The 25294-nt window shown below is 37.8% G+C and overlaps 1 protein-coding gene across 2 annotated transcripts in view; it reads right to left on the bottom strand.

Moving 5' to 3' along the window:
* Positions 1 to 9460: 9460 nt before the first annotated feature.
* LRP6 (LDL receptor related protein 6) overlaps positions 9461 to 25294 on the bottom strand; it is a 164984-nt gene continuing 149150 nt past the window's right edge. For both annotated transcript variants that reach the window (XM_080811028.1, XM_080811029.1), the window contains 6 exons: positions 22206 to 22442; positions 21255 to 21365; positions 15522 to 15752; positions 14155 to 14291; positions 13395 to 13492; positions 9461 to 10282 (listed from right to left, as the gene is read on the bottom strand). In XM_080811028.1, the coding sequence (XP_080667154.1) occupies positions 9988 to 10282; positions 13395 to 13492; positions 14155 to 14291; positions 15522 to 15752; positions 21255 to 21365; positions 22206 to 22442 (1109 nt within the window). In that variant the 3' untranslated portion in view covers positions 9461 to 9987. The remainder of the gene's footprint in view (positions 10283 to 13394; positions 13493 to 14154; positions 14292 to 15521; positions 15753 to 21254; positions 21366 to 22205; positions 22443 to 25294) is intronic.

Below are 25294 nucleotides of genomic sequence, written 5' to 3' on the forward strand. Positions count from 1 at the left end.
ACCTATGTTTAATTTTTTTAAAGAGAATTTAAAAATAGAACATAAGTAAATCTTTTAAAAAGATAATTGATTGAAGCAAAAACATTGTATCTTGACATAACATGTGGAACATGTATGATAATAAAACACAAAAGACTGAAAAGGAGAAATAAAACAAGACTGTTGTAAGGTTTTCATATTATACTCAAAGTGGTATATTATTTCTAATAGACTACAGCAAAGTAAAGATATGTACTGTAAATCATACAGCAATGACTACATCTGAGCATAGCTGATAAGTTAATACTAGAAATCAACTGGAATCCTAAAAGATATGCAATTCAAAAGAAGGCCAGAGAAGAGAAAAAGAAGGAACAGATGGGACAAAAAGAAAATATCAAGATGGCAGACAAAAATCCAACTGTAGCAAAAATTGCATTAAATGGAAATGGCTAAAAACTGCAATTAAAAGGCAGAAATAATCTTGATAAAATGAGACCCAACTATATGCTGTGTTTTATGTCTAAACATGAAAGAGAGATAGGTCAAAAGTAAAAGAATAGAAAAATAAATGTAAAACTAGTAAGAAAGCTGGAATGGGAATATTAATATCAAAGTAGACTTCAAGTCAAGAAATATGGTGGCAAAGAGGGACATTACATAATACAAGGGTGAATTACAAAGAAGACAATGATCCTAAATCATGGAGAGCTCAAAATGAAGCAAAAATTGACAAACTGAAAGGGGGAAATAGACAAGTCCACAATTACAGTTGATTTCAACACTCTTTTCCCAGTAATTGATAGAACAGAACAGAAAATCAGCAAAGATCTAGAAGACTTGAACAATAGTATAAACCAAACTGACCTAATTGATCTTTATTGACCACTGTGTCCAACAACTGCAGAATATTATTATTAAATAACAAAAACTCAACCAAGTAAATTTTAAAGATTAATTGACTTTACTGAACAATTCATGAATTGGCAGCATCCCATCAAGCAAGTGGAGGATAGCTCCACAGGGCTACAGAAAAGGAAAGGTTTTTAAAGGCAGGACAAGGAAGTTGTAAACAGGAAAAAGGATTAATTAGGGTGAGGTCAAGGAAGTTGTAAACAGGAAAAAGGATTAATTCAGGTGAGGTCACCTTCCTTTGGTGAACAAAAGGATCTTATGAGGTGGATTACTTCATCTCCTTTGGAGAATGGGGAGAGCCCATGTGACAGATTACCTTATTGGTGCTGACCAGAAAATCCCCGACAGATTGAGACTACATTTCTGGGGGAGGGTGAAACTGCTATTAAGTTAAGCATTACACCCTGATTTGTTGACGTGGCCTAGCATAAATTACTCCATTTTGGGCCTGTGATTTTCTTCTTAACACTACTCAAGTGCCCATAAAACATTCACCATGATAGACCATAGTCTGGCCTGTAAAACAAGTCTCAATAAATTCTAGAGTCAATTTCATACAGAATACTTATGACCAATATGGAACTAAATCTGAAAGTACCAAAATGATACCTGGAAAATCCCCAAATATTTAAAAATTATATATACTTTTATGTAATCCATGGTTCAAAGAAGAAATCACAAGTGAAATTTAGAAAATATTTTAACTGCTTTAAAAAACAAAACAAAAAAAAGGGGTGCCTGGGTGGCTAAGTCATTAAGCTTCTGCCTTTGGCTCAGGTCATGGTCCCAGGGTCCTGGGATGGAGCCCATCAGGCTCCCTGATTGGCGGGAAGTCTGCTTCTCCCTCTCCCACTCCCTCTGCTTGTGTTCCCTCTCTCGCTGTCTCTCTCTGTCAAATAAAGTCTTTTTTTTTTTTAAGATTTTATTTATTTATTTGACAGAGATCACAAGTAAGCAGAAAGGTAGGCGGGGGGGGGGGGGGGAGCAGGCTCCCTGCTGAGCAGAGAGCCCGATTCGGGGCTTGATCCCAGGACCCTGGGATCATGACCTGAGCTGAAGGCAGAGGCTTTAACCCACTGAGCCACCCAGGCGCCCCCAAATAAAATCTTTCTAAAAAGAAAAAAAAAATTTTTAACTGAGTGATAATGAAAACATCAAAATTTGTGGGAGGCAGCTAAAGCATGCTTAGAGGAAAACATATAGCTTTAAATGCTTTTATCATAAAAGGAAGGTCTAAAATCAGTGGCTTAAGCTCTCATCTTCAACAGCTTGCAAATTTAATCCAAATAAGTAAAAGGAAGGAAATAATGAGAAAACAATGAAACAGAAAACGGACATAGAATAGAGAAGAATAAATTAGAACAAGAGCTGGTAGAGCTGGTTTAAAAAAAAAATCAATAAAGATATACCTTCAGTTTAACTGACCAAGACACAAATTACCAATGCCAGAAATTAAAACAGACATTGAAAGGATAAGAGACACACTTTAGGCCAATAAACTGAAGCTTAGAGGAAATGGACAAACTCCTCAAAGGCATAAAAGACAAAAATTGACATCATAGAAAATATAAATAGCTCCAGATCTTAACCAAGTTCTTGCTTAAAAACCTTGTCCTGATGTACATCTGCACCGAAGAACCACAGTATTGCATAAAACTGGAGGTCCCTTAATCCTTTCTTTCCCACGGAACCCCCAAGAGAAAAGGGTTCTAATTACAGGACAAAACACGTAAGTCTTCAAGCCTGTGAAATTGGGTAATGGTAGTGGGGGAGCTTTTGGTAGGATGATCGGAAGTCAAAAAGCTCTTAAAATAATCTTTTGTCTGCCATACAGGCAGCATATGATGGGCCGCACACTAAGTCTCTTGTGAGAGGTATAAATTACTCTGGAATGCAGAGCAAGACTAGAGAAGGGGCCAAGAGAGAAGGACTCCTCCAACAGACATCTGCACAGAATAGCACACTTCACAGGTGTTTGGCCTCCAGCAGACTCTACCTGTAATACTGTTCATTGCCTAGAATGCCTTAGGTGTAAGCAGCTCTCTGGAACAGGTAGTGGAACTGGCCAATTAAAGAGTCAAGGTTCAGAAAACTCTATTAGAGCCTAATACCAACAAATACTGAGAGATTAAATGAGTTCAGGCATGCCCTGGCAGTTAATTAAAATGGAACAGAGATTAGAATCTCAATCTCCGTTCAGTGTCCTTTTCCCTCCACCCACTGCCAACTGCCTCTGATCAAAATTTTGCTCTGGAGTTTTTCATACTCAAACTGGGCATTTCCTGTCAAGGTTGGGTATTAATTAGTTGATTATTGAGGGAAAAAAAGGGGGAGGGGACACTTAGCATAGTACCTGGGGTGCACAGTAAATGCTGGACAAATCTTAGCAAAATTGTCCCTTATTTTTGGCCTCTTAATGGGGGAAGTTTGGCTTTATATGGTGGTTAATGATTAATTTACAAATGCGAATCTTGGGTAGATAATTTGCAGGGTTGGGGAGGAGGACAGGGGTGGTGGTGAGTATGGGTTGTGTTTAACAAACTGGGACAAACTCAGCAAGGTGGGCTTGTTCAGATTCCTCTTCTGTGTCCCTTTGTCTTCTGAGGTAAGGATGCACCTTTCCTCTGAGTACAGGGAGGGCACTTCTCACCTTAGGGTTTGTGACTTGCTTCAGGGGAAGGTAAGAGGGTTCTTCCTGCATATGTGATTTCTCAAATTTCTTCAGCTTAAAATAGTGACTGCGCTAAGGTGCCACATTTTGGGGTAGCATGTCCTGAACCTCATCAATAGTCACTCCCCTTTTATTTTCAATTTACAGAAATGCAACTGTACTGGAAGCAAAGAATTTAAAAAGGCTGTATAAACTGAACAGAAAACCCACCTGCAGAGAATGACCCGAAACAACTTGCACTGTCCTTCCCATTCTGAGCCTGCCTTTAAGTCAGGCAAACCCACCATGGTTCTGCCTCTCCTTTCTTTGACTAGATTGATAATAGCACAACTCATGATTTTTGTTTTCCAGAAGACTGGGAGGGGTCAGCGAAGAAGTCAAGGTAAGCTCACTCAAGAGCATCTGCTGAGAAAAGACCTTTACACTAACATTTGTTCCATCTAACCCTTGATGTTTGAGCTTAATTAATGCCAGAAAATAAAGCTTTCCTCTCTTCCTGTCAAGCCAGCAAACTTTGACTCAAGTAGAGGTTTTGAGTCGTCATTCTTTCATCCCTCTCTGTAAAGAGTATTGTAGGGGAGGAAAATAATATTCTGCCTACCCTTATCTAAGTTCTTAGTTGAGGCCCTTGTAATAAAAAACAGATTAACAAGAGAAAGCAAACAGAAACTTATTAATGTGTACACCTTATGTATACATGGGAAATACCGAGAAACTCCCCAGAATGGCTTAGGATTCAGGCTTAAATAGCCTATTAATAGAAAAAGGTGAGGGATGATGCAGGGCTTTTGGGAAAGAGTGACTTTCAGGAAAGATGAATGGGCCCTTAGGAGAGCAGGTGGGAGGTATGAAAGTTGTAGCAGTTTGTCAGGCTGTTTTTTTCTAGTCCCCTTTTCTGTGATAAGAATCAATTTCCCCTGGTTGATGAAACTCTCCAAGAGGGGATTTATGATTTATGCCAATTGTGTTCCTTTTAGAGGATCCGTCTTTAGGCTGATAAGGGGAGCTCAAAGAAAGCCTCTATCTGTATCTGTTTGTGAAGCACCTACCTGATGCAAAACAATCAAGAAGCCCGAGTGGCATATTTTGAGGTGCTATATTCTGCTGTTCTTCAGTATCATAGCATACTGGACTCTGCATCAGAAGGAGCAATGTTTATTTTTAATGCTAATTTGGAGAAGGGGGAGGTTCGGCGTCCACAGCGGGGCTCCTTCCAGGAGTTGAACAAAAACCAGGGCAGGAAGTGCAAAATGTTTTCCTTATTCTCTGTTCCCAATACAGGTATGACCAAACACCGAACTATGCAACAGGCCTTCTCAAACCTCTCTTCCAAGGTTGTATTTTATTTGAAATGTAAACAATAAAGGTGGGTTTTGTTGCCTCTGAAACACTAGTCACAGCAAAGCACAATCAGCTGTTTTAATTTCTTGCTAAAAAGAAATGACACTTTTATTTTCCACTGTTTTATTATAAAAATCAACATTTCATTTGTTACAACTCAGCTTATTGTAATAATCAAAAGGGGATTTATACAAGGTATTTTTATACAGTTTACAATTAAAGCACTTATTTTACAAAAAGGGGGAAGTGAATAGTGGACAAGGGCTGACCAAATGTTGGCCATTAAAATATAAATACATCCTTGCAAAGCACCATCGTACCAAAGTCCATGAACAAGAAACACCAGCTGACTTTAAGACAATAACAAAGATTAAAGCTTAAGAAAAAAATTTAAAAACACAAAGGATAAACATCTGAAAGCAGCACCAGATCCTTCACTTGCAAATAAGGCTAGTCCAGCTTAAGCTTCTTGGTATCCTCTTAACTCTCTTCAAATTTTCCTACTAACCCCAGATATTTAATTTCATGTAAAATTAGATTTATTCACTTTCTTTTCCTTTTAATATTCATATTTAGATATATAGATATATATACACACACACACACACATATGTGTATATATATATCCTGCTTATATTTGTTTAAAAAAATGGACAGTTAAGTGTAAGCAAAAACACACTGTTTCTAAATTTTTGGTGTAAACTTCTGGGTAAATCCTACATAATGGTGAAAATCTACAAGTTAGTTTTCCTTAGGTCTATACTCTGAGTACAAGAAATCACATAGTTTATAGTTGTTATCTGTAAAGTCATGACGACTTTTTCCAGCAATAAACTTAACAACAGTTTAAGGATGCCTTATGAAAAAGAAAAACCGAGTGAAATTTACCTGGACTGAAGGAGGGAGAGGGTAGTCAGTAAGAATCTTAGATCTACCCCCTTCTACTCAGGGGCAGGCTTAGTTTAATGAGATGCAGAATCAAGTCCAATGGAAATATCCTGAGTATATGGATTCATGATGCTCATAATTTAAAAATTTTAAGCTATAAATGTAAAACATTATCCCCTAAAACTGAAAATTTCAAAAGCCAAATTTTGGGACTATGATGAAATGATGCCATCCCAGAAGTCAGAAACCACACATATGCTACCAGTACTTTCTAAAATCATCTGTTATTTCTCTTGGCTCATTTTAGGCTTTGGATAAAGAGAGGAGTACCAAATAAAATTAAATTTGAGTTCAAGAATTCTGAGAACATGTTTTAAACAACACTTGATTATAAACTCATGACTCAGTCCCTGTCTACACTTCACGTATAGTCTCATTTGTGGATGCCCAAACATTTGCTGGCCAACTGATATTCACATACTCATAGCCACACTCCAAACATACTATGTATGTCATTACACAGACTTAAGCTTATTAAAAGCTTGGGGTATGAAAAGCCCAAGACTTTGTTTCTCAATTTTGTTAGATGTGTAATGGTAACCAATACGCAACTCTCATGGCATGCCAATCCAATGAAGTGGCAAGTTTCCCCTGCAAGAGAGAAAACAAATTTAAAAACATTTCTAGGAATCGAATCTGGGCACAGGACTCCACCAGCACAACTATCACAGAGAAGCAGAAGTAGTGTATTATGATGGCTGGTATCAGGTTACACAAATATACACAGATTCATTAATAGGCTAGCTAAGCTGCAGCTACTAACTCGGCTTGAAGTATTCTTCATTAATAGGCCTTGACGGCAAAACAAAAAGATTTTACCCCAAAGCTAATTGCTACCTAATGCAGAGGGTGGCTATTTTTATATACTAAGTTGGAGTTGGCCTTATACAAATTACTGACTTTAGAGTATTTTAAAATGATGAACAAATATAATCCTCAATTCATGCTAAGATTTTACTGCTCAAAAGTCTTGCCCCCAAATTAATGGCCTATAGATGAAAATGTACTGTAAAGTCTTCATTTCTAAATATATATCATCCCTTCAGAATAGCTGTTCTCAAGGGTCATAATACCGCTTGATGGTCTATCACACAGTATTTTATATTAAAATAACTCCATTTTTCTGCTAGACAGACATCTAAGCTACTACAGAAGAGCAGCAGCAAGTGTCAAAGGCATAATAAAATTTCATGAAAGAAAAATTAATACCGAGAATTCTATCCCTTAACTCTGTTTTGTTTTTTCCTTGGGACCATGCCATTATCTGATTTAAGCAGCAAAATCCCTTGGGCCACTATTCAGAGTTAAAAAGACCACCTCAATAAAGTCTAGTCTACTACATAGTGCATAAAAAGTATGCTATGCTAGAGCTTATTTCTCAGATAATTTTAATCACATCAGTAAATAGGCATACTTAAGGCATATGTTCAAAATTAAATACTTTAGTATTTGAGGGCTCTAACAACATTTTATTCTTTTTTTCTTCATGGATAATGAATATAGCAACACACCAAATTCTAAATCCTTTTCTACTTTTTCCCCTGATTTGTGCTCATGTTTATTTATCTTCAGTTTCTCCAATTAAACCTCTTGTGTCTAATAATCAAAAGAGTTTACTTATGCTTAACTGTCCATGTAATCTGAGAGCCAATCTTTCCTGAATTTTGAGAATTCTCTTATTTAAAGGTACCCTCCCCAAAACATTAAGAATCCATCTCAAATACCCCAGAAAGAGGATTCTGAGATTAAGCAGAACTGCCTTCAAATAATTTCAAACAAATTGGCACACAAATCAGTATTTTGCAAGAAGAGGCCATTGCCATCGCAGTACAAGCACTTGGACTGAGATATAACAAGGCAGTATTCTTCTTAATTCATTATAGTGCAAGTTTCCACATGGGAAGCCCACCGGATAAAGATGCACAAAGAAATGTAAACATATAGAATTCTCAAATTCTAATTGATACCCAGTTATTGCTAACCTTTCTATCTTCATTTAAGCATCAAAGGCCCCGTGTCACAGAATACAACTCCAGTGTCCATTCTGTTAAACTGTGAGCACTTTGTCTACCAACAGGAAGAGTTAATGCTTGTTCGCCTGAAATGCAAGACACTGATGGATCACCATTCATTTATATGCAAAATCAAGTGCACCTGATTCATATAAGGTGTCCCCAACAATCTAAGCATTATTCTGAAACCACATTTTTTTCGTCTTTAAAAAGATTCCTTAGGTATTTTTAACTGCTTAAAAAGTTACTTCATCCCTGCCAGCATTCTGAATCTTTTCTTCCATTGTTTTCTCTTGGGCCCTAAAATCCAGAGAGGAGGCCTCAGCAAGACAGAATTAAAAAAAAAAAAAAAAAAATCATTTGGTAACTAATTGACTGACATCTGTTAAAGTAAAAATACATTAGTTTAAAAACACTTTCAGTTTTAGCAGAGAAGTGCTGGAAACACGTAAAAAGCAGGAAACTGACTTGTGGCAAGGTGGCAGAGCAGTGCTAGAACTGTCCCACGTCAGGCCTTGAGAGCTGAAGACGCAGTAGCCCAAAGACCATGCGGGGCAGGCTGATTATGTAAGAGCCTTCCATTATTCCCCTCCACCCAAGTTCTGACAGCCGAGAAGTTACTAGGTTGGCCTTCTCATTTAATCCATATTGATAAATTTGTTAAATCATCTTAATCCATAACGGGATAAGAGAGAACACACAAAAATATGTAAGAGGTGAGTATAAGAATAATTTGTAGATAATTTGAAAACAATCTTAACATTCACATTGGGTAACAGGAAGATATTAAACTCACGTCACACATTAAAAGAGGTATGTATGTAGACATCATTCTGAGAAAAAGTGACCTAAAGAACATGAAAATGTCATAAACAGTTAATAAAGGGAAAATCTAATGATAACAAAAAAAATTCTCTTTTTAAATAGATTGTCTCTAACCGGAACATATTTAAATGTTTTACTAGGAAAAAAACATATATATATAAATGATTTCATATTATGATATTATGTGCTGAAAGTACTGCAAGGATATATGATTAATTTACAACAAAAACATAATGGTTAAATTTGTAAATTCTTAAACATTGCCTATATGTGTTGTAAAAAGAGATTTTAATGAGCATTAAAACAATCTTGGAAGAGGAGCAATAATATGTCTAACCTTTGATCATTATGCAAAAACAGCAGTCAAATTGAAGAGCTAAGCCTACAGAGGAATGGAGCTAGTAGAAATATTAAAATGCAACCTTAATTTAGGAAATTCCATTTAATCAATCCTCAGATAAAAAGCTGTGAATAAATCGTGATATCTTGGCAAAATGGCCTACAGAGCTGCTGGGGGAGGAAGCGAGGTAAAAACACCTAGTGAAAAAATTAAATTCTTTTGCCAGAGGTTGTGGGTTCCAAGGTAGGGACAGAAGACTTACACACACAAAGAGCCCCACACCGTCTTACCAGACAGCTGATCTCCTAAAATAGCAACACCCAGAAGGGATTTTTATAAATACCTGTTTTCCTCACTAAAATAATTGGATTCCTAGAGAAAACAAAGCCCTTTGTCCAAAGTTAGTTTTAATTCCTTTCTTTTTCCTTTCGCGATTTCTTAAACTTGTTGGCCCTCAAATGTTAGTTAACATGAAGGCTATTTGGCTACTTCCAAGTATCTGTGGTTTGCTGCTCTGAGATGGACTTAAATTTTTTTCTTCTTCTTCTTCTTCTTCTCTCTCTTTCTTTTTTTTTTTTTTTTTTGGTATCAATAAAGCCCAGACATTCCTGGTCAGTGATGCCTTTATTATTTCTGTTTCCTTTGTATTCAGTCACTTCACTGGGTTTAAGGCATGCTTTGTGTATTTAGTTTGCAAAAATAAAACTTTTAGTACAAATTTATTTTTTATACAAATTCTTATGGCACAAGCAGCAAATCTGCTGTTTTAAGAAAAATATATAAATATCCTTTTCTTCTGTACAAATATCTCCAGTATTCCCTACCCCATTTATAATTTTTAACTGTACATGGTCTGCCTCATCTTTCTCTAATAGCTCCCTCCCCCCCTCCAGATCTCAACCAAATCTGTATTTACATTTTTGCATTGGAGGCAGTCAGAGGAGGAGGGCCCCTCCTCAGGAGGAGTCTGTACAGGGAGAGGGCGGCGGTGGGTAGAGGTGATGAGAGTAGCTCCTCTCTGTGTATGGAGAAGGTGGGCAGCTTTCATAGTTCTCTTCTGCTGACAGGTATTGGCTTCGGGGTGTGGGAGGTGGGGGCACAGGCTCTGAGTCATAGTTCAAGTCACTAGTGTAGCCCTTGGCTGTTGCCACTGAGGTCATTCTCCGGCTGGGAGCATAGTCACTGTCACAAACATCTGTGCTGCAGGGTGTGGTAGGGGGTGCAAAGTGCCGGTAACTGTATGGCCTGTAGCTGGTATAGGAGGAAAATCAAGAGAAGCAGACACTTAGTTTTACAGAAAAGCTGTTTTCCCTATCAGAATATAGAATTATTAAATGTAAACTTCACTTTGAAGATAATGCGCTACTACAATTTAAATTTGTAAAGACCAGGAGACAATTTGCAATGGCCAAATAAAGGAAGATAGCATGTATTTCATATTTGCAAATAAAATGTGACTAGGGGCGCCTGGGTGGCTCAGTGGGTTAAAGCCTCTGCCTTCGGCTCAGGTCATGATCCCAGGGTCCTGGGATTGAGCCCCGCATCGGGCTCTCTGCTCAGCAGGGAGCCTGCTTCCCTTCCCCTCTCTCTCTGCCTACTTGTGATCTCTGTCAAATAAATAAATAAAATCTTAAAAAAAAAATGTGACTAGAGGCATTTAAAAATGGATAGGTTGGTCATGCAAAGGTAAACTCAACCTAGCCTCTGGATGTGCTCTTATACCTTCTTTAAGTTAAACAGTTTCACTATATTCAAAGTTGTACTTAATGATCATCTCTGGAAAGTCCGTTATACGTTTTGCATTTAGTCTATATAGTGGACTGACCTCACCAATTCTTTTCTTTCTTCTTTTTTTTTTTTAAGATTTTATTTATTTGACTGACAGAGATCACAAGTAGGCAGAGAGGGTGGGGGAAGCAGGCTCCCTGCTGAGCAGAGAGCCCGATGTGGGGCTGGATCCCAGGACCTTGAGATCATGACCTGAGCCGAAGGCAGAGGCTTAACCCACTGAGCCGTCCAGGTGCCCCACCAATTTCTGCTGTTCCACAGTCTGTGAGAAGAATGGGTCTTCACATATTTGATCTTACTCAATCATGTTAGTATTCCTTTAACATTCTTTAACTGATCTATAATTTACTTAATAATCTAAAAATGTCTGAAGACTTCATTCTCTCTTTAAAACAAATATTGTGCAAGCCATGCTGAATTTTGGTAGACAGCGTAAGGGGCATATCTATCCCATTACTGTCACTATCAGCCAAGAGAAAGCGCTATGGTTTGGAGGAAAGAGTTTTGATCCCCTGTATACAGACAAGCATACTGTCCTAACAACAAAATGATCAATTCTAAATAAATAATGTAGGGCCAGTGTATTTTCCAATATGTATTTCAGAGACCTAATTTATTTCTTATACTTATTGTTCCGCCTTTTCAAATAATCTACAGCTGTTAATCAAGTTTACAGCATGGCTGACTAATAAAAAAGGAACTGAGAAGATATGAACACACCAGTGAAGAAAAGAGCTAGAAGTGCTAGCCTTTCTATCGTTTCTACTTCTATCTGTAATCTCATATACCACTTATATTCCAAATATCGTAAAGCTGATCTTATTTCATATTTATCCCAATCAAGGTTTCTTCAAATGCTTTGTCATCAAACAAAGTGACTACAAGAGAGGGGCAGGAGCATGTGTAAAACTGAAGGAACAAGCCATAAGATGCCCAGTGCTACAGACTGCCACAAGATACTATCCCAAGATATATACACCATTTGGTATCACCCAGGGTTTGCCTCAAAAGAAATGGCTGCCAAAGACCAAAAGTTACATGACCTGCTGAGCAGGTTCTCAAGCGTTTTCACTACCAATATTGACATGATGTCATAGTACTTTTTAGGTTTTATCTTTCTGTCCAATCATACATTGAGTCCTGGTGAAATTTCTTGGCTCAACATTTAAAGGCCCAACACTTCCATTTTCATGGAGAAGAAAACAAAAATAAAACAGCTAAGAAGTAAGGTAATAAAAATAACAAAATTCTTTTACATTCCAGTCCGGACAAAAATCTCAAATAATGAAAAGTGTGACTCAGAAGAAAGAAACTGGGCTTAATTTGAGACATGAGAAATAGTCAAATAAGAAAAGTTTTTGATGCAATTATGTTCATTTTATGTTTTATACGATATAAATAATTATTTATTTATTTTTAAAGTAGGCTCCATGCCCAATGCAGGGGCCTGAACTCATGACCCTGAGATCAAGAGTTATTGGATGCTCTACCAACTGAGCCAGCCAGGTGCCCCAAAGAAATTAATTTTTTAAAAATAAAAATTTAGGTCTTTCATTTTGTTTTTTCAGTTTACAGGTTTCTGCTTCCTATTTTGGCTTTTGAGAACAAACTAGCGGCAAGGAAAGCAACACTTAAAATAAAACACAAAAACATCAGTTCAGAATCAAGCCTGTCTCAAACAGTCTTATCTATAAAATGAAATGCAAGTGCTGAATAAGACGCTATAAACAGTGTCCACTTGGCTTCTCTACATCTGTAAGGTTGTATCAGTATAATTTGACTACAAGTCTAGGAAACACCTTAACTAGAAGATAACAGGCACTTCAGGGATGCCAATAAACACAACACTCAGCACTTAGAGACCATCACGCTGTTGACTTTCTGCTGGCCTTTGAAAGATAGTGAAGAGAGTAAGGATATAATACACTAGTACTTCTGCTCACTATGCTCTACAGACACACAGTAGCAGAAAGGCATAATTTCCCCCTTTCTGTCTTACAAATATACTTCATTCATTTTAGTGAGTCATGATTTATTCCAAGCAATTTTATGAGAAATTTTTCATTCCCGATTGTAATAAAGTATGTGAAGCAAGGACTGAACTTCAGTTTCTCTTGACTTCTCTCGAAATCTGTGCTTACTCTCCCTACTATTTACAGCTCTCATGACTCTCTGAAGTTAGGTTTGATTGACAGTCTAAGGCTGGGGTTTTGGACAGTCTTATGCCAATAGACTTATGTCAATTAGACTATCGATCAAACCTAACTTGAGCAGTAATCTATTTTGAGATCAGTTATTTTGGTGGGTAAATTTTCCTTAGAATTTTGCCCCCAAAATTAGGGGCTCTACTTTATTACTTTGAAACCTAGCATTTGTGACTCTCTTTAAAAAATATATATAATGTCTGGAAGAAAAGGATGTGTGGTAGGGGCAACATTAGTACTACCGAGACAAAATGCCTATTCTCTCTCAGTTACCATCATCTATTTATGCAGGGCTCCATCAAACCCAAAACTAGAATCCTTCTTTCTTTTAATAAATACCTTGATTATACTAGAGGAAGATAACGCATTACCTGTAGGACCTATGAGTGGAAGGACTATTCGAAGAATAACCAAATTCCATAGTGTAATGTGATCGCTCTGTGGCTGGGGATGGCGGAGGGTTCAAAATCTAAACGGAAAAATAATTACATTATTAAAATAATAATAGTCTATGCCACACAAAGATCATTAGACTTTCCTACATGCTCTTCCTTCATCTGTCTGTATTCCTTTCCATTACACGATCAGCACAATCCTTCTTTCCCCAAGAACTGACCTCCAATAGTGCTTAGGAATGGGGCTCTCTACTCCCTAGAACACCATTTCATCACGGCTACACAGCGCAATGTGATAAGAAGGAAATCTGTAAGTCACTGGTTTAAGTTCAGCACAGCTGGGTTCTGATTTTTTTAAATTATAAATGTTTAGAGAAACATTACTGACTTGGGAGAAATACCAGGTATGCTTCCCTTTTTAGAGAGGTCACAGAACGTAGATTCTAACTCTCTCAGGAGATACTATTCAGTAGTTCTACTTTTACCCAAACTATGAAATTACTGCCTAATGCTTTCAAACATGCTGGTTACTACACGGTGAACTTAAAGATTTAGATTTAAGAGTGCTTGCATGGTGGTGGTAAATCCTACCTGTAAGCCCTCTATGCCTAAATTCTATACTAAAAAACTCTTTACATTACCATCTTTAGTAGTACCAAACTTTAATTACCATTGAGTACCCCCATTTAAATCTACTTAGCATTCAAAGTCAAACAAAGGAAAACAGACTGCTTACTGCAGGGAAGTAAGTGCCTTTGGTGCTTGAAGAACTACTTGATGATGCTCCTGTGACATGAGCTCGGTCATAAGGGGGTCCACTGCTGCCCCCCATGATACTTAGGGAGCTGATCATTGATTTACCTCGAGACATTCCTAAAATGAAGGATAAATACTGAAGATGAATCAGATCTATAAAAATTATTTCCACCCATAAAATGTTTTTATTCAATACTAGGATTACAAATACCAATAGCCAAATGGTTTGATTTCAAAACAATTTATGCTCTCTTTTCCTAATAATAATTGAAAATACTTAATGGAGAAGGGAAATGAGTATTCTCTAGAAGTGAACACTTCTGAGAGCTGGGCTAGAACAAGGCCAAGTAAATAGCTCCATCCCTTCTCTCCAAGGACAGAAGCAGAGCTTTTCAAAATAAGAAGTTTTCAACTTTAGAGGATTTGCAGAAGAAAAGGACTATGGAGTGTGGAGGCTGGAAAGCAGGACAGATTAAACAACAGATTTACTCAGGAGGAAACTAATCCAGTTTTAAGGACATTAATACAAAGTACAGATTACTTCTTCATCTTCTGGATGCAAATGTTGTTGGAATCACAACCACCAATGCTAAAGAAGAAATTCTATTACTTTCCAAGTGACTTCCCATATTTCACTAACTGAAGATAGTTATAGCAACAAGGAATCATTATCATTAACAGTTTCAAAAATCTTATTTGTTTTCTTAGATTTATACCCGGAGAAAGTTCTTTTTTTTCTAAGAGCTTTTGCCTGACACCTCCTTCTCCATATTCATTTAAAAAAAGACTTCTTTTCACTATGGGCACCAGAAGCACTGAAAAGAAAGCCATACTTCCCTAGGGCAATATGATCTACCCAAGGACATTGAATTTCTGGCTACTTGGCTATTATTTAGGCATACCCTAATATATCCCTCCTTATTATCACTCAGCTATTTCCAAATCTCTGCTGAAAAGGAATCTTAATCTTTTTTTTCCCCCACCTTAAGTTGCTGGGCTCTGTAGTACTGAGGTCCCCTGGTAATGTGCCTAAAGGACCTGTGGCTTATGACTCTCCACCAAATGTCTAGCGATTTACTTTCAGGAGAGGACATCCAAAAATGCAGTGTATTTGTATGTGCAATAAATGCAGTTGGTATGTATAAATGTGCATTATTATATATGTGCTTCATAACCTTTTATAAAAAGAGTGTTAAAAGAAAAAGAGAACATTTGTTCTGACAATTTTTTAAACCCAAAGTAGTCTAGTTTGAAATAGACTCTAGGTAATATCCTGTTTCATAATGGAAAGTTGGCAATCCTGCCAGGATCCAGGACTTGATTCTCAGTGGATCAGTCTTAACTTACCTGGAAGAGATCCTGACAAAGAACTTGGATGTGGCACATAACCAAGGGGCACAGAAGCTGGTCCATGAACTACATAGTCATTAGTCATGGTTTCCCCATCTCCCTTCATACGCGGACACAACATTCTCTGGCAGATAAAGTATATAGTTCCAGACACAAAAATGGTGACAATTACTCCAATAACTGAACCAACGGTGTTGGTGGCCTGTGGAGCTGGTTCCTCAGTTGGATCTAAAATGAGAATGCAGTACAGTTATATAAAGGAGAAACAACTGTAGACTCAAGATAGTTATTAAAAAGAGGGCTTTTGAGTAGAATGTGAGTTAGTGAAGACAACGCACAACCATTTTCTTTGTTGCTATGAATACTTACTCACCATGTCCCATTGGGTATACAGGTTAAGTATCACTAGAAATCAAAATGAACTATTTTTAAGTGAAGACAGAAATAAAACAATACATTGAAAAGTATATCTATAAACTGATGAAAAAAAAGAAGTGAACCATAGATTTAAACGTCATTAAGTTCTAAATACACAGATAAAATTTTCTACTTCATTTTGTATGTCATAAAATAACATGGTTATTTTGAATTTCAGAGAAAATTTTAGGCCCAAAAGATATGGACCTAGGAAAGTCATCAAATGTTTTACCTGGCACAATGAAGAAGCCAAAAGCAGCTCTGAGCATGATTTTAGGTTTGAAAAGTGACATCCAGGCTGGTGAAGGGAGATTAGAAGCTAAAGAGAGCATTAGCTCTTGGGCCCAATATGCTGGTGTCTTCAGGGTGAATCTATTGCCTGAGGTCTCCAAGACTTGAGTACTTACAAAGGCCAGAACTTGAGAGCATGAGAGGAAGACCCTGCCCATGGCATTCACCTTTACCAGATCCATGAGCTATGTGAGGCTTTAGAAGCAAGGGGCATCAGTATCACAGGAAAGGGTAAATAGTAAAAGGGCTCAAGTTTAGAGCATTACTCCTCTATTTGGAAGGAAGATCATTCCATTCTGAATAGTCAGACCATATCTCACACTGCAGCTCTTTCTTTTGTGTGTGTGTGTGTGTGTGTGTGTATTTTTTTTTTTTTTGAGACAGCGAGCGAGCAAGAGTGTGAGCAGAGAAGAGGGACAGAGGGGGAGGGAGTGGGAGAAAATCCAAGGCAGACTCCTCGCTTAGCACAGATTCCTACAAGAGGCTCAATTCCATGACCCGCTCATAACCTGAGCCAAAATCAAGAGTTGGATGCTTAACCGGCTGACCATTCAGGGGCCTTACATTTGCAAATTCCTTAAAAACCTTTCTTCTGCTTCATCTTACCTTAAATCTCCCACCCACACAGCTAAATTTGCCCTCCACTAGATTAAATGAGAGAAAATGCTATCACTAAGTTACAGAATATGCAGGAGCTGGCAATTAGATATATTCTCTGTGGACTCTGGGATACAGATTCCCCCTACTACTTGTGAGCAGCCATCTAACTTTCTTATCCCTTTCCAGTGCCTTGGCATTGCCTTCTAATGCCAAGATGCAAGAAAGGATAGTTTATACTCACTATCTCCAATTCTTAGCCTTCACATCTTAACTCACTGAAATCACGCTTCTATCTTCATGGCCACAGTGAAACTTGTCTGACAAAGGTCAAAATTCTCCTATTTGCCATATTCACTAAACTCTTCATCTTACTGACCTCTCCAACCATTCAATACCGATGGCTCTTGTTTTCTTCTCAAAAATGTGTAATCAATATCCTTCCAAAATACCACTCTCTTAGTTTTACTATCTCTGACTATTCTTTTTCTCTTTCCATTTGTTGGCTTCCTTCTCTTCCATCTCTTAAGTGCAGGTGTTTGCCAGAGTTCTGTCTCTGTCCCACTGTTTTCCTCTACTTAACTCTCTAAGAGACTTCATCCACTGCCTCAGCTTCAATTATCTTTAATAAACTGAAGAGGCCAAATCTCTCTCTTGAGCTAAAGACTCATACAACTGACAACAACTTCCTGAATAGCTTCAATGGGATATCCCATTGACAACTTGAATGCAACCTATCTACCCTGCATTCATCTTCACCAATATCCAACAGGTTTTGTGGATACCAGGGTAAAGCAGATCATAAATAAATGATGGCACCTGTGGCAAATCAAAGGCATTTAAATTAAATTTTAAAAAAGTAATAAAAAACCTGTATCAGACAAATATTACATCTGCAGCCCAAGATATGGAATAATTCTTCAGTTTTCAGCCTCTGCTATATATTCCCGTTAATGACTCCAGTCACTCAGTGTGGTGCTTGTAAGTCAACCTAAACTTGTCATGGTTACAAAAACTTTTTTATTCTATTTCTAAAATCTAACCCCTCCTTTCCACCACCACTGCTTCTCTTAATTTAGATAATCATCTTCTGCCTGAACTATAAGAGCCTCCTAAGTATTTTAAATTAGAGGCTGCAAGCCAATAGATGATGAAAAAAACCTAGTGGGTTGCAATCTTCATTTTAAAACAGAAGACTTCGAAAAAAAATAAAACAGAAAACTTCAGAATACATTCTATATCATATGTGTAAGTACTGTTGTATGACGCTTTTGTTTCTTTATGTGAACACACATCTTTGTATTCCTCTTGATGTGATCAAAAAGTGTGAAAGCAATCAACCTAACATTTCCCTGCCTATAATCTTATACTTAAAATCCATCTAAATTTACAGCTTTCACAATTACATAGCCATGCCAATGCTTTACTTAAGCTTCTCAATGGCTCTCTGTTACTCTGGATGCTGTCTAGGCTCTTTCAAAGAAAAGTAAAGTCTTCTCTGATCTCACCTTTACATGTTCTCTTGCTGATATCCCTCCTCAAGACATTGCTTGTGTTCTGGCAATCCCAGTTACATGTAGTTTCCCAAAGGTGCCTGTTTCACTGTTTTTGGATAGCATATTCCTCTGCTTGGAATACAATCTCTCCATTTATCTGTTTAATTAATGCTATCACTGATCAAGACCCAACTTAAGTACCAGTTTTCTAAGATATGTCTTGCCTTGATGAACCCCATCTTCATTCCTAAAGATTGGACCACCCTCTTTTTAAAAATTTTTTTAAATTAACACATAATGTATTATTAGCCCCAGGGGTACAGACCTGTGAATCATCAGGCTTACACACTTCCCAGCACTCACCATAGCACATACCTTCTCCAATGTCCATAACCCAACCACCCTCTCTTACCCCCCTTCCCCCAGCAACCCTCCGTTTGTTTTGTGAGATTAAGAGTCTCTTATGGTTTGTCTCCCTCCTGATCCCATCTTGTTTCATTTTTTCCTTCCCTACTCCCCAAGCCCCCAACTTTGCCTCTCAACTTCCTTATATCAGGGAGATCATATGATAATTGTCTTTCTCTGACTGACTTATTTCACTCAGCATAATACCCTCTAGTTCATCCACATCATCGCAAATGGCAAGATTTCATTTCTTTTGATGGCTGCATATATTCCATTGTGTATATGTGTGTGTGTATGTATGTATGTATGTATGTGTGTGTGTATATATATATATATATATATATATATATATATATATAACATCTTCTTTATCCATTCATCTGTTGATGGACATCTAGGTTCTTTCCATAGTTTGGCTATTGTGGACATTGCTGCTATAAACATTCGGGTGCACGGGCCCCTTCGGATCACTACATTTGTATCTTTAGGGTAAATACCCAGTAGTGCAATTGCCAGGTCGTAGGGTAGCTCTATTTTCAACTTTTTGAGGAACCTCCATGCTGTTTTCCAGAGTGGTTGCACCAGCTTGCATTCCCACCAACAGTGTAGGAGGGCTCCCCTTTCTCTGCATCCTCGCCAACACCTGTCATTTCCTGACTTGTTAATTTTAGCCATTCTGACTGGTGTGAGGTGGTATCTCATTGTGATTTTGATTTGTATTTCCCTGATGCCGAGTGATATGGAGCACTTTTTCATGTGTCTGTTGGCCATCTGGATGTCCTTGCAGAAATGTCTGTTCCGGGACGCCTGCGTGGCTCAGTTGGTTAAGCTGCTGCCTTTGGCTCAGGCCATGATCCTGGAGTCCTGGGATCAAGTCCCGCATCGGGCTCCTTGCTCGGCAGGGAGCCTGCTTCCTCCTCTCTCTCTGCCTGCCTCTCTGCCTGCTTGTGTGTACTCTCTCTCTCTGACAAATAAATAAAATCTTCAAAAAAAAAAAAAAAAAGAAATGTCTGTTCATGTCTTCTGCCCATTTCTTGACTGGATTATTTGTTCTTTGGGTATTGAGTTTGATAAGTCCTTTATAGATTTTGGATACTAGCCCTTTATCTGATATGTTGTTTGCAAATATCTTCTCCCATTCTGTCAGTTGTCTTTTGGTTTTGTTGACTGTTTCCTTTGCTGTGCAAAAGCTTTTGATCTTGATCTTTGTCCTTGCTTCCCTTGCCTTTGGCGATGCTTCTACGAAGAAGTTGCTACAGCTGAGGTTGAAGGGACCACTCTCTTTTTTGATGCTACTACTTATACAGATCTCTATTACAGTACACTTAGTATCACTTATTACATTCCCTCATCGAGTGTCTACTGTGAGCTGGGCCACAGATCTTATATACTCTGAATCATTTAATTTTCTCACAATTATCTTCATTTTAAAGATAACAACAAATAATTTGCTGGTAAGAGGTGGAGCTAGAATTCAAATCCATCTCTATTTAGCTTTAAAATCTTTATTCTTACTACTACCTCAACCAGAGAGGACTCTGAGAAACTTGGTACAGGAACCCTCAACCCATGGCAGGTATTCAGTCCAAGTCTGCTGAATAAATGAATAGGTTCTAAAAGTCTTAGCAAGGATCCCATTTGAATTTTGTAAAAATAGCAGCTTAAAGTTTTCATTATGTGTAAAGAGTTTTTAAATGAATTCTACCTAAATTCCATTAAATCAGTCTGACAGGGTAGACTTGCCTTATGCTGAATTCTATTCAGAACTAAGTTTATCACTTTGGGATATATTTTATGTCAGGGCATTTGTCAATAGTTATGAACCTTGATGAAACTATCAGTTATGTACGCTAGAGTCTTTAGGCATAGGGGTATATATTGGCCTAAGAATCCTCAGCCTTCATTTTAAAGTCATTAAGAAACTGGTAGAAAAATGTCAAGAAAAAGTGAGAGATGATAAACATGGGCTAATGTTCAGAATCTCAAGTTTACACCACTGATTTCTACATATCTAAACAGTTTGAGAATTTCCTAACTTTAGTTGTGGCAAAATAATACTTATTCCTTTCTGAAGCTTTCCTTAATGTTTCTGTGAAGATATTTGTGCAAAGAAAACTGCTATCTGTAAGGAATTATTAAAGCAAAACAAAAAAATCCTGGTACAAATAATTAGCTTAACATTAATGCTTCTTTTCTTCTTCTTCTTTTTTTTTTTTTTTAAGATTTTAATTTATTTATTTTAGGGAGAAAGAGAGAGCACAGCAGGTGGAGAGGGAGAGAATCTCACACAGACTCCCAGCTGAGCAGGAAGCCCAATGTAGGGCTTGATCTCCTAACCCTGAGATCATGACCTAGCTGAAATCAAGAGCTGGACGCTTAACTGACTGAGCCACCCAGGCACCCCTAATGCTTGTTTCTTAATAAAGAAATACTAATTATAAGAGCAACCCACCTATGAAGAAAAGAAAAAGTATTTTAAAAATTCTCTCATAAGAGCAATATATAAGGTTTTAGTCCTACTTACAACAATCCAATTCATCTGACTTGTCACTGCAATCCACATTATGATCACATTTCTTATGTTTTCCAATGCACTGACCGTTGGAACAGCGGAACTGATCAATTAAACAAAGCACTGGGGAAAAAATGTAAATAGTTTTATTTTTACTAGCATGTAAAGTCAAAAAGTACTTTCTGGGTGTAAATGAAAAACAAATTACACTTTAAAATATAACTTAAAAATTATTCTCTGGGGATTTCCATTGGTAGAGAGAAAAGAGTGGAAAAAAAGAAATCCAGCAGGAAATTTCCTATTTTGTTCTTTATATGAAATTCCTCTTTCACTAATAATTCTGATAAGAATTAAAGAATTCTATCTATGTGCATTTTTTTAAGGTTGATTTATCTGAGAGGAGAAAGTGCACATGAGCAGTGGGGAGGGGCAGCGGGAGAAGGAGACTTCCTGCTAAGCACGGAGCCCGACATGGGGCTGGATCCAAAGGACCCTGGGATCATGACCTGAGCAGAAGGCAGAGCTTAACCTACTGAGCCACCCAGGTGCCCTCTATGTGCATTTCTAGACACTAAACAATTCTAGAGAATTTGTTTTTACCATGTTAAAGGTTAGTGGTGTAAAGAGGAAAATATGAAACTATTTTATATTATAATAAACAAAGCTACTAATTCAGAGTTCAGTGGAAACAAGGACTATTTTTACATACTGAAGGTCTAACTTTTGGGCCTCATCTCTCAATCTGCAAAGCTTATTAAGGTGTATAGACCCCATACACTTAAACCTATGTTTAAGTGGAGTAAAACAACAATTTGGAACATGCTACTAGGTTAAACATCATAAAGTCAAATGTACTTGAAAAAACCCCAAATCTACTAAGCCAAAACAATACTCTAAATTTCAAACAATTGAACATTAATGGAAAAAAAGACGACACAACCAGGCCCCAGGAATTTTGGATACCTTCACAGTTCTTCTCATCTGATTTATCCTGGCAGTTTGCATCTCCATTGCATCGGAGGGCACCATCAATACACTGCCCACTAGCACACTGGAACTGGGATTCTGAGCATACAGGACAGTTGAGCTCATCACTATGGTCTTCACATTCAGTAAACCCATCACAGCGCCATGCCACAGGGATACAGTCAATTTCTCCCGTGAAACAAGTAAACTGCTGAGGAGAACATGTTGGGGGTTCTTCAAATGAACAAGGGGGAGAAAAGTGACAAAAACACAACAGTCACACAAATGTACAAACACACTTGAGTGAAGCTCACTTAATAATTAACATAGGCAAAACATTTTTTAATAGATAAAATCTGTAAACTAACTCATCTAACCAGAGAAGAAATACAATTTTTACACTACTACATTTAGATTTACCAACTTGCAAAACTATAAGACAGAAAGCTTGCTCATATATTATAATTCAAGTACAATTATTTGCAATCCATTATAATCTCACACATAACCGAGGAATAATCACTAAAATCATCAACCTATAAATGTTTTAAAGTTAGCCTAGAATTCATAAGTTTTCTACTGCTGAGGTTCTCAAAGAGTGCTCCAGGAATAGGGGATCTACAAAGTCAAAACCATTTTATAATAATACTGAGATGCCATTTGCCTTTCTCGCTACACTTGCCCTGACTCATCAAAAGGAATGACTGGTAAAAGTTTTGGCACCTTAGCAAACTTAAGACACTGGTATCAAACCATTACTAGTAGTCACTGCATTCCATACAACCACACACTCACAGTTTAAAAAAAAAAAAGCCAGTTTTATTTTTAAATGTTCTTGATGAATCAGTAAAAATATTAACTATATTAAAATCAACTCTTGGAATACATGTTGTCTCTTCAAGAGTTTGAAAATGGGAAGAATGCATAAAAATTCATGTTGTATACCTCAGTATGACAGTTTCTCATGGGAGACTGTGAGGTGTAAGCTCAACCCAAAATGGAACGCCATTTTTATTTTAAATTGAAAGAACTGACAAATAAACTATAGTTATTTACATTTAGGTATCTGGCAAGAAGTTAAAAAAGAAAAAATTAATTAGTGAGGAGAGTCAAGGTGGTGGAGGAGTAGGAGACCTCAGCTTCGTCTGGTCTCAGGAATTCGGCTAGATAGCTATCAAATCATTTTGAACACCTGTGAACTCAACTGGAGATCTATGAAAAAAATAACTGCAACTCTACGAATAGAAAAGTGACCACTTTCTGCAAGGTAGGAGGTGTGAAGAAGTGAATCTAAGGCCATATATTATAAGATAAATTGAGGGGGAAGGGAGCCTCCAAAAGCCAGCACCCGAAAGTGATAGAGCAACAGAGCACAAATCTCAGAACTTTTAGAAGTCTGCCCTGGTGAGAGATGTCCCTGCCTGAAAGGTGCCAGATGGTGAAGCAGGGCAGAATCCTGGGTGGGGCAGCGTGTCTCAGGATCCTCGGGGTCACAAGACAACCAGGGGTGCCTGAGCCAGCAGAGTTCCCAGGCATTAGAGCAGAGAATGTGGCTGCAATCAGTGAGCTCAAGAGTGGGCTCTCAGCTTGGGGCTGCCATATACTGCCAACCCAGGCACCGTGGGGCGACTGTTCTCCAAGCAGGGGCCCAGTGAGCAGCAGAACCGCAGCAAGACCTCACTTTCTCCCCTGGGGAGAATGGCACAGGTGCACACCACACAATTCTGTAGGGGTTGGATCCTTGAAACGGGGTTGTGGGCCCGAGATAGAAATGCTTGGTCACAGGCTGGGTGAGCACAGATAGCGGTCAGACATGGAAGTGACTGACTGCTTTTCCCTGAGGGCACATTGAGGAGTGGGGCCCCAGCTCTCCATGCAAGGGCTGGAGATCGGGAAGCCACCATTTTCACCATCATCCTCTAAAGGGCATGGAAAACCTTCAGGGAACAAAAGCCACAGAGAATAATCTGGAGCCACTTACTTACCTGCCTCCTGGCAGAGGCAGCGCAATTCCACCTGGGGCAAAGACACTTGAGACAAAGACACTTGAGAATGCAACAGGCCCCTCCCCTAGAAGATCAGCAAGAACATCCATCCAGCTGAGCCCAAGTTCACCCACCATCATACACAAAAGCAAAACTACAGCACTAGGGGAAAACAGTATATAGAATTCGTGGTTTTTTTCCCTCATGATTCCTTAGTCTTTCAATTTTAATTTTTTTGTCTCTTTCCTTTTTCAACCAATTTCTTATTTTAGCAACTTTTTAAATTTTCATTTTAACAGTTAAATTCTATCCTTTTAATTTTTGTATATATATAAGTTTTTCTTTCTTTATAATTTTGGGATGCAGTTTCTTCTAACAAACAGACCAGAATACACCCAGAATCTAGTGTATGAGCCTGTTCTCTTTACCTGTCTGATCATATTATTTTAACTTTACTTTTTTTTTGCTAAAGTCTTTTTAAAAATTATCTTTCTAATCACATTCTATCTTTTCAATGTATTTAATTCTATTTTTGTGTATATATATATGTGTGTGTGTGTGTGTATATATATATATGTTTTTCTTTCTTTACAATTTTGAGATGTAATTTTTTCTAACAAACCAACCAAAATACACTCAGCACTGTTCTGTTCACCTGTCTGTTTAAAATCTTTCTTGTTTTCTCTGTTTTTTTTCTTTTAACATTCATTTTTACAGTTACATTCTATCCTTTAATTGTATTTAATTTAATTTTATTATTATTTTTTTAAAAGATTTTATTTATTTATTTGACAGATCACAAGTAGGCAGAGAGGCAGGCAGAGAGAGAGGAGGAAGCAGGCTCCCTGCTGAGCAGAGAGCACAATGCGGGGCTCGATCCCAGGACCCTGAGATCATGACCTGAGCTGAACGCAGAGGCTTTTAACCCACTGAGCCACCCAGGCGCCCCTTAATTTTACTTTTGTACATATGTAAGTTTTTCTTTCCTTACAATTTTGGGACCTAGTTTTCTCAGACTAAAATATACACAGGATCTAGTGTATTGCTCAGTTCTGTTCAAATGTCTGATTATGTGCTTTTTTTTTATTTTAATTTTTGTCT

Source organism: Martes martes (genome assembly GCF_963455335.1).
Source record: "Martes martes genome assembly, chromosome: 8".
NCBI classification, from domain to species: Eukaryota; Metazoa; Chordata; class Mammalia; order Carnivora; family Mustelidae; genus Martes; species Martes martes.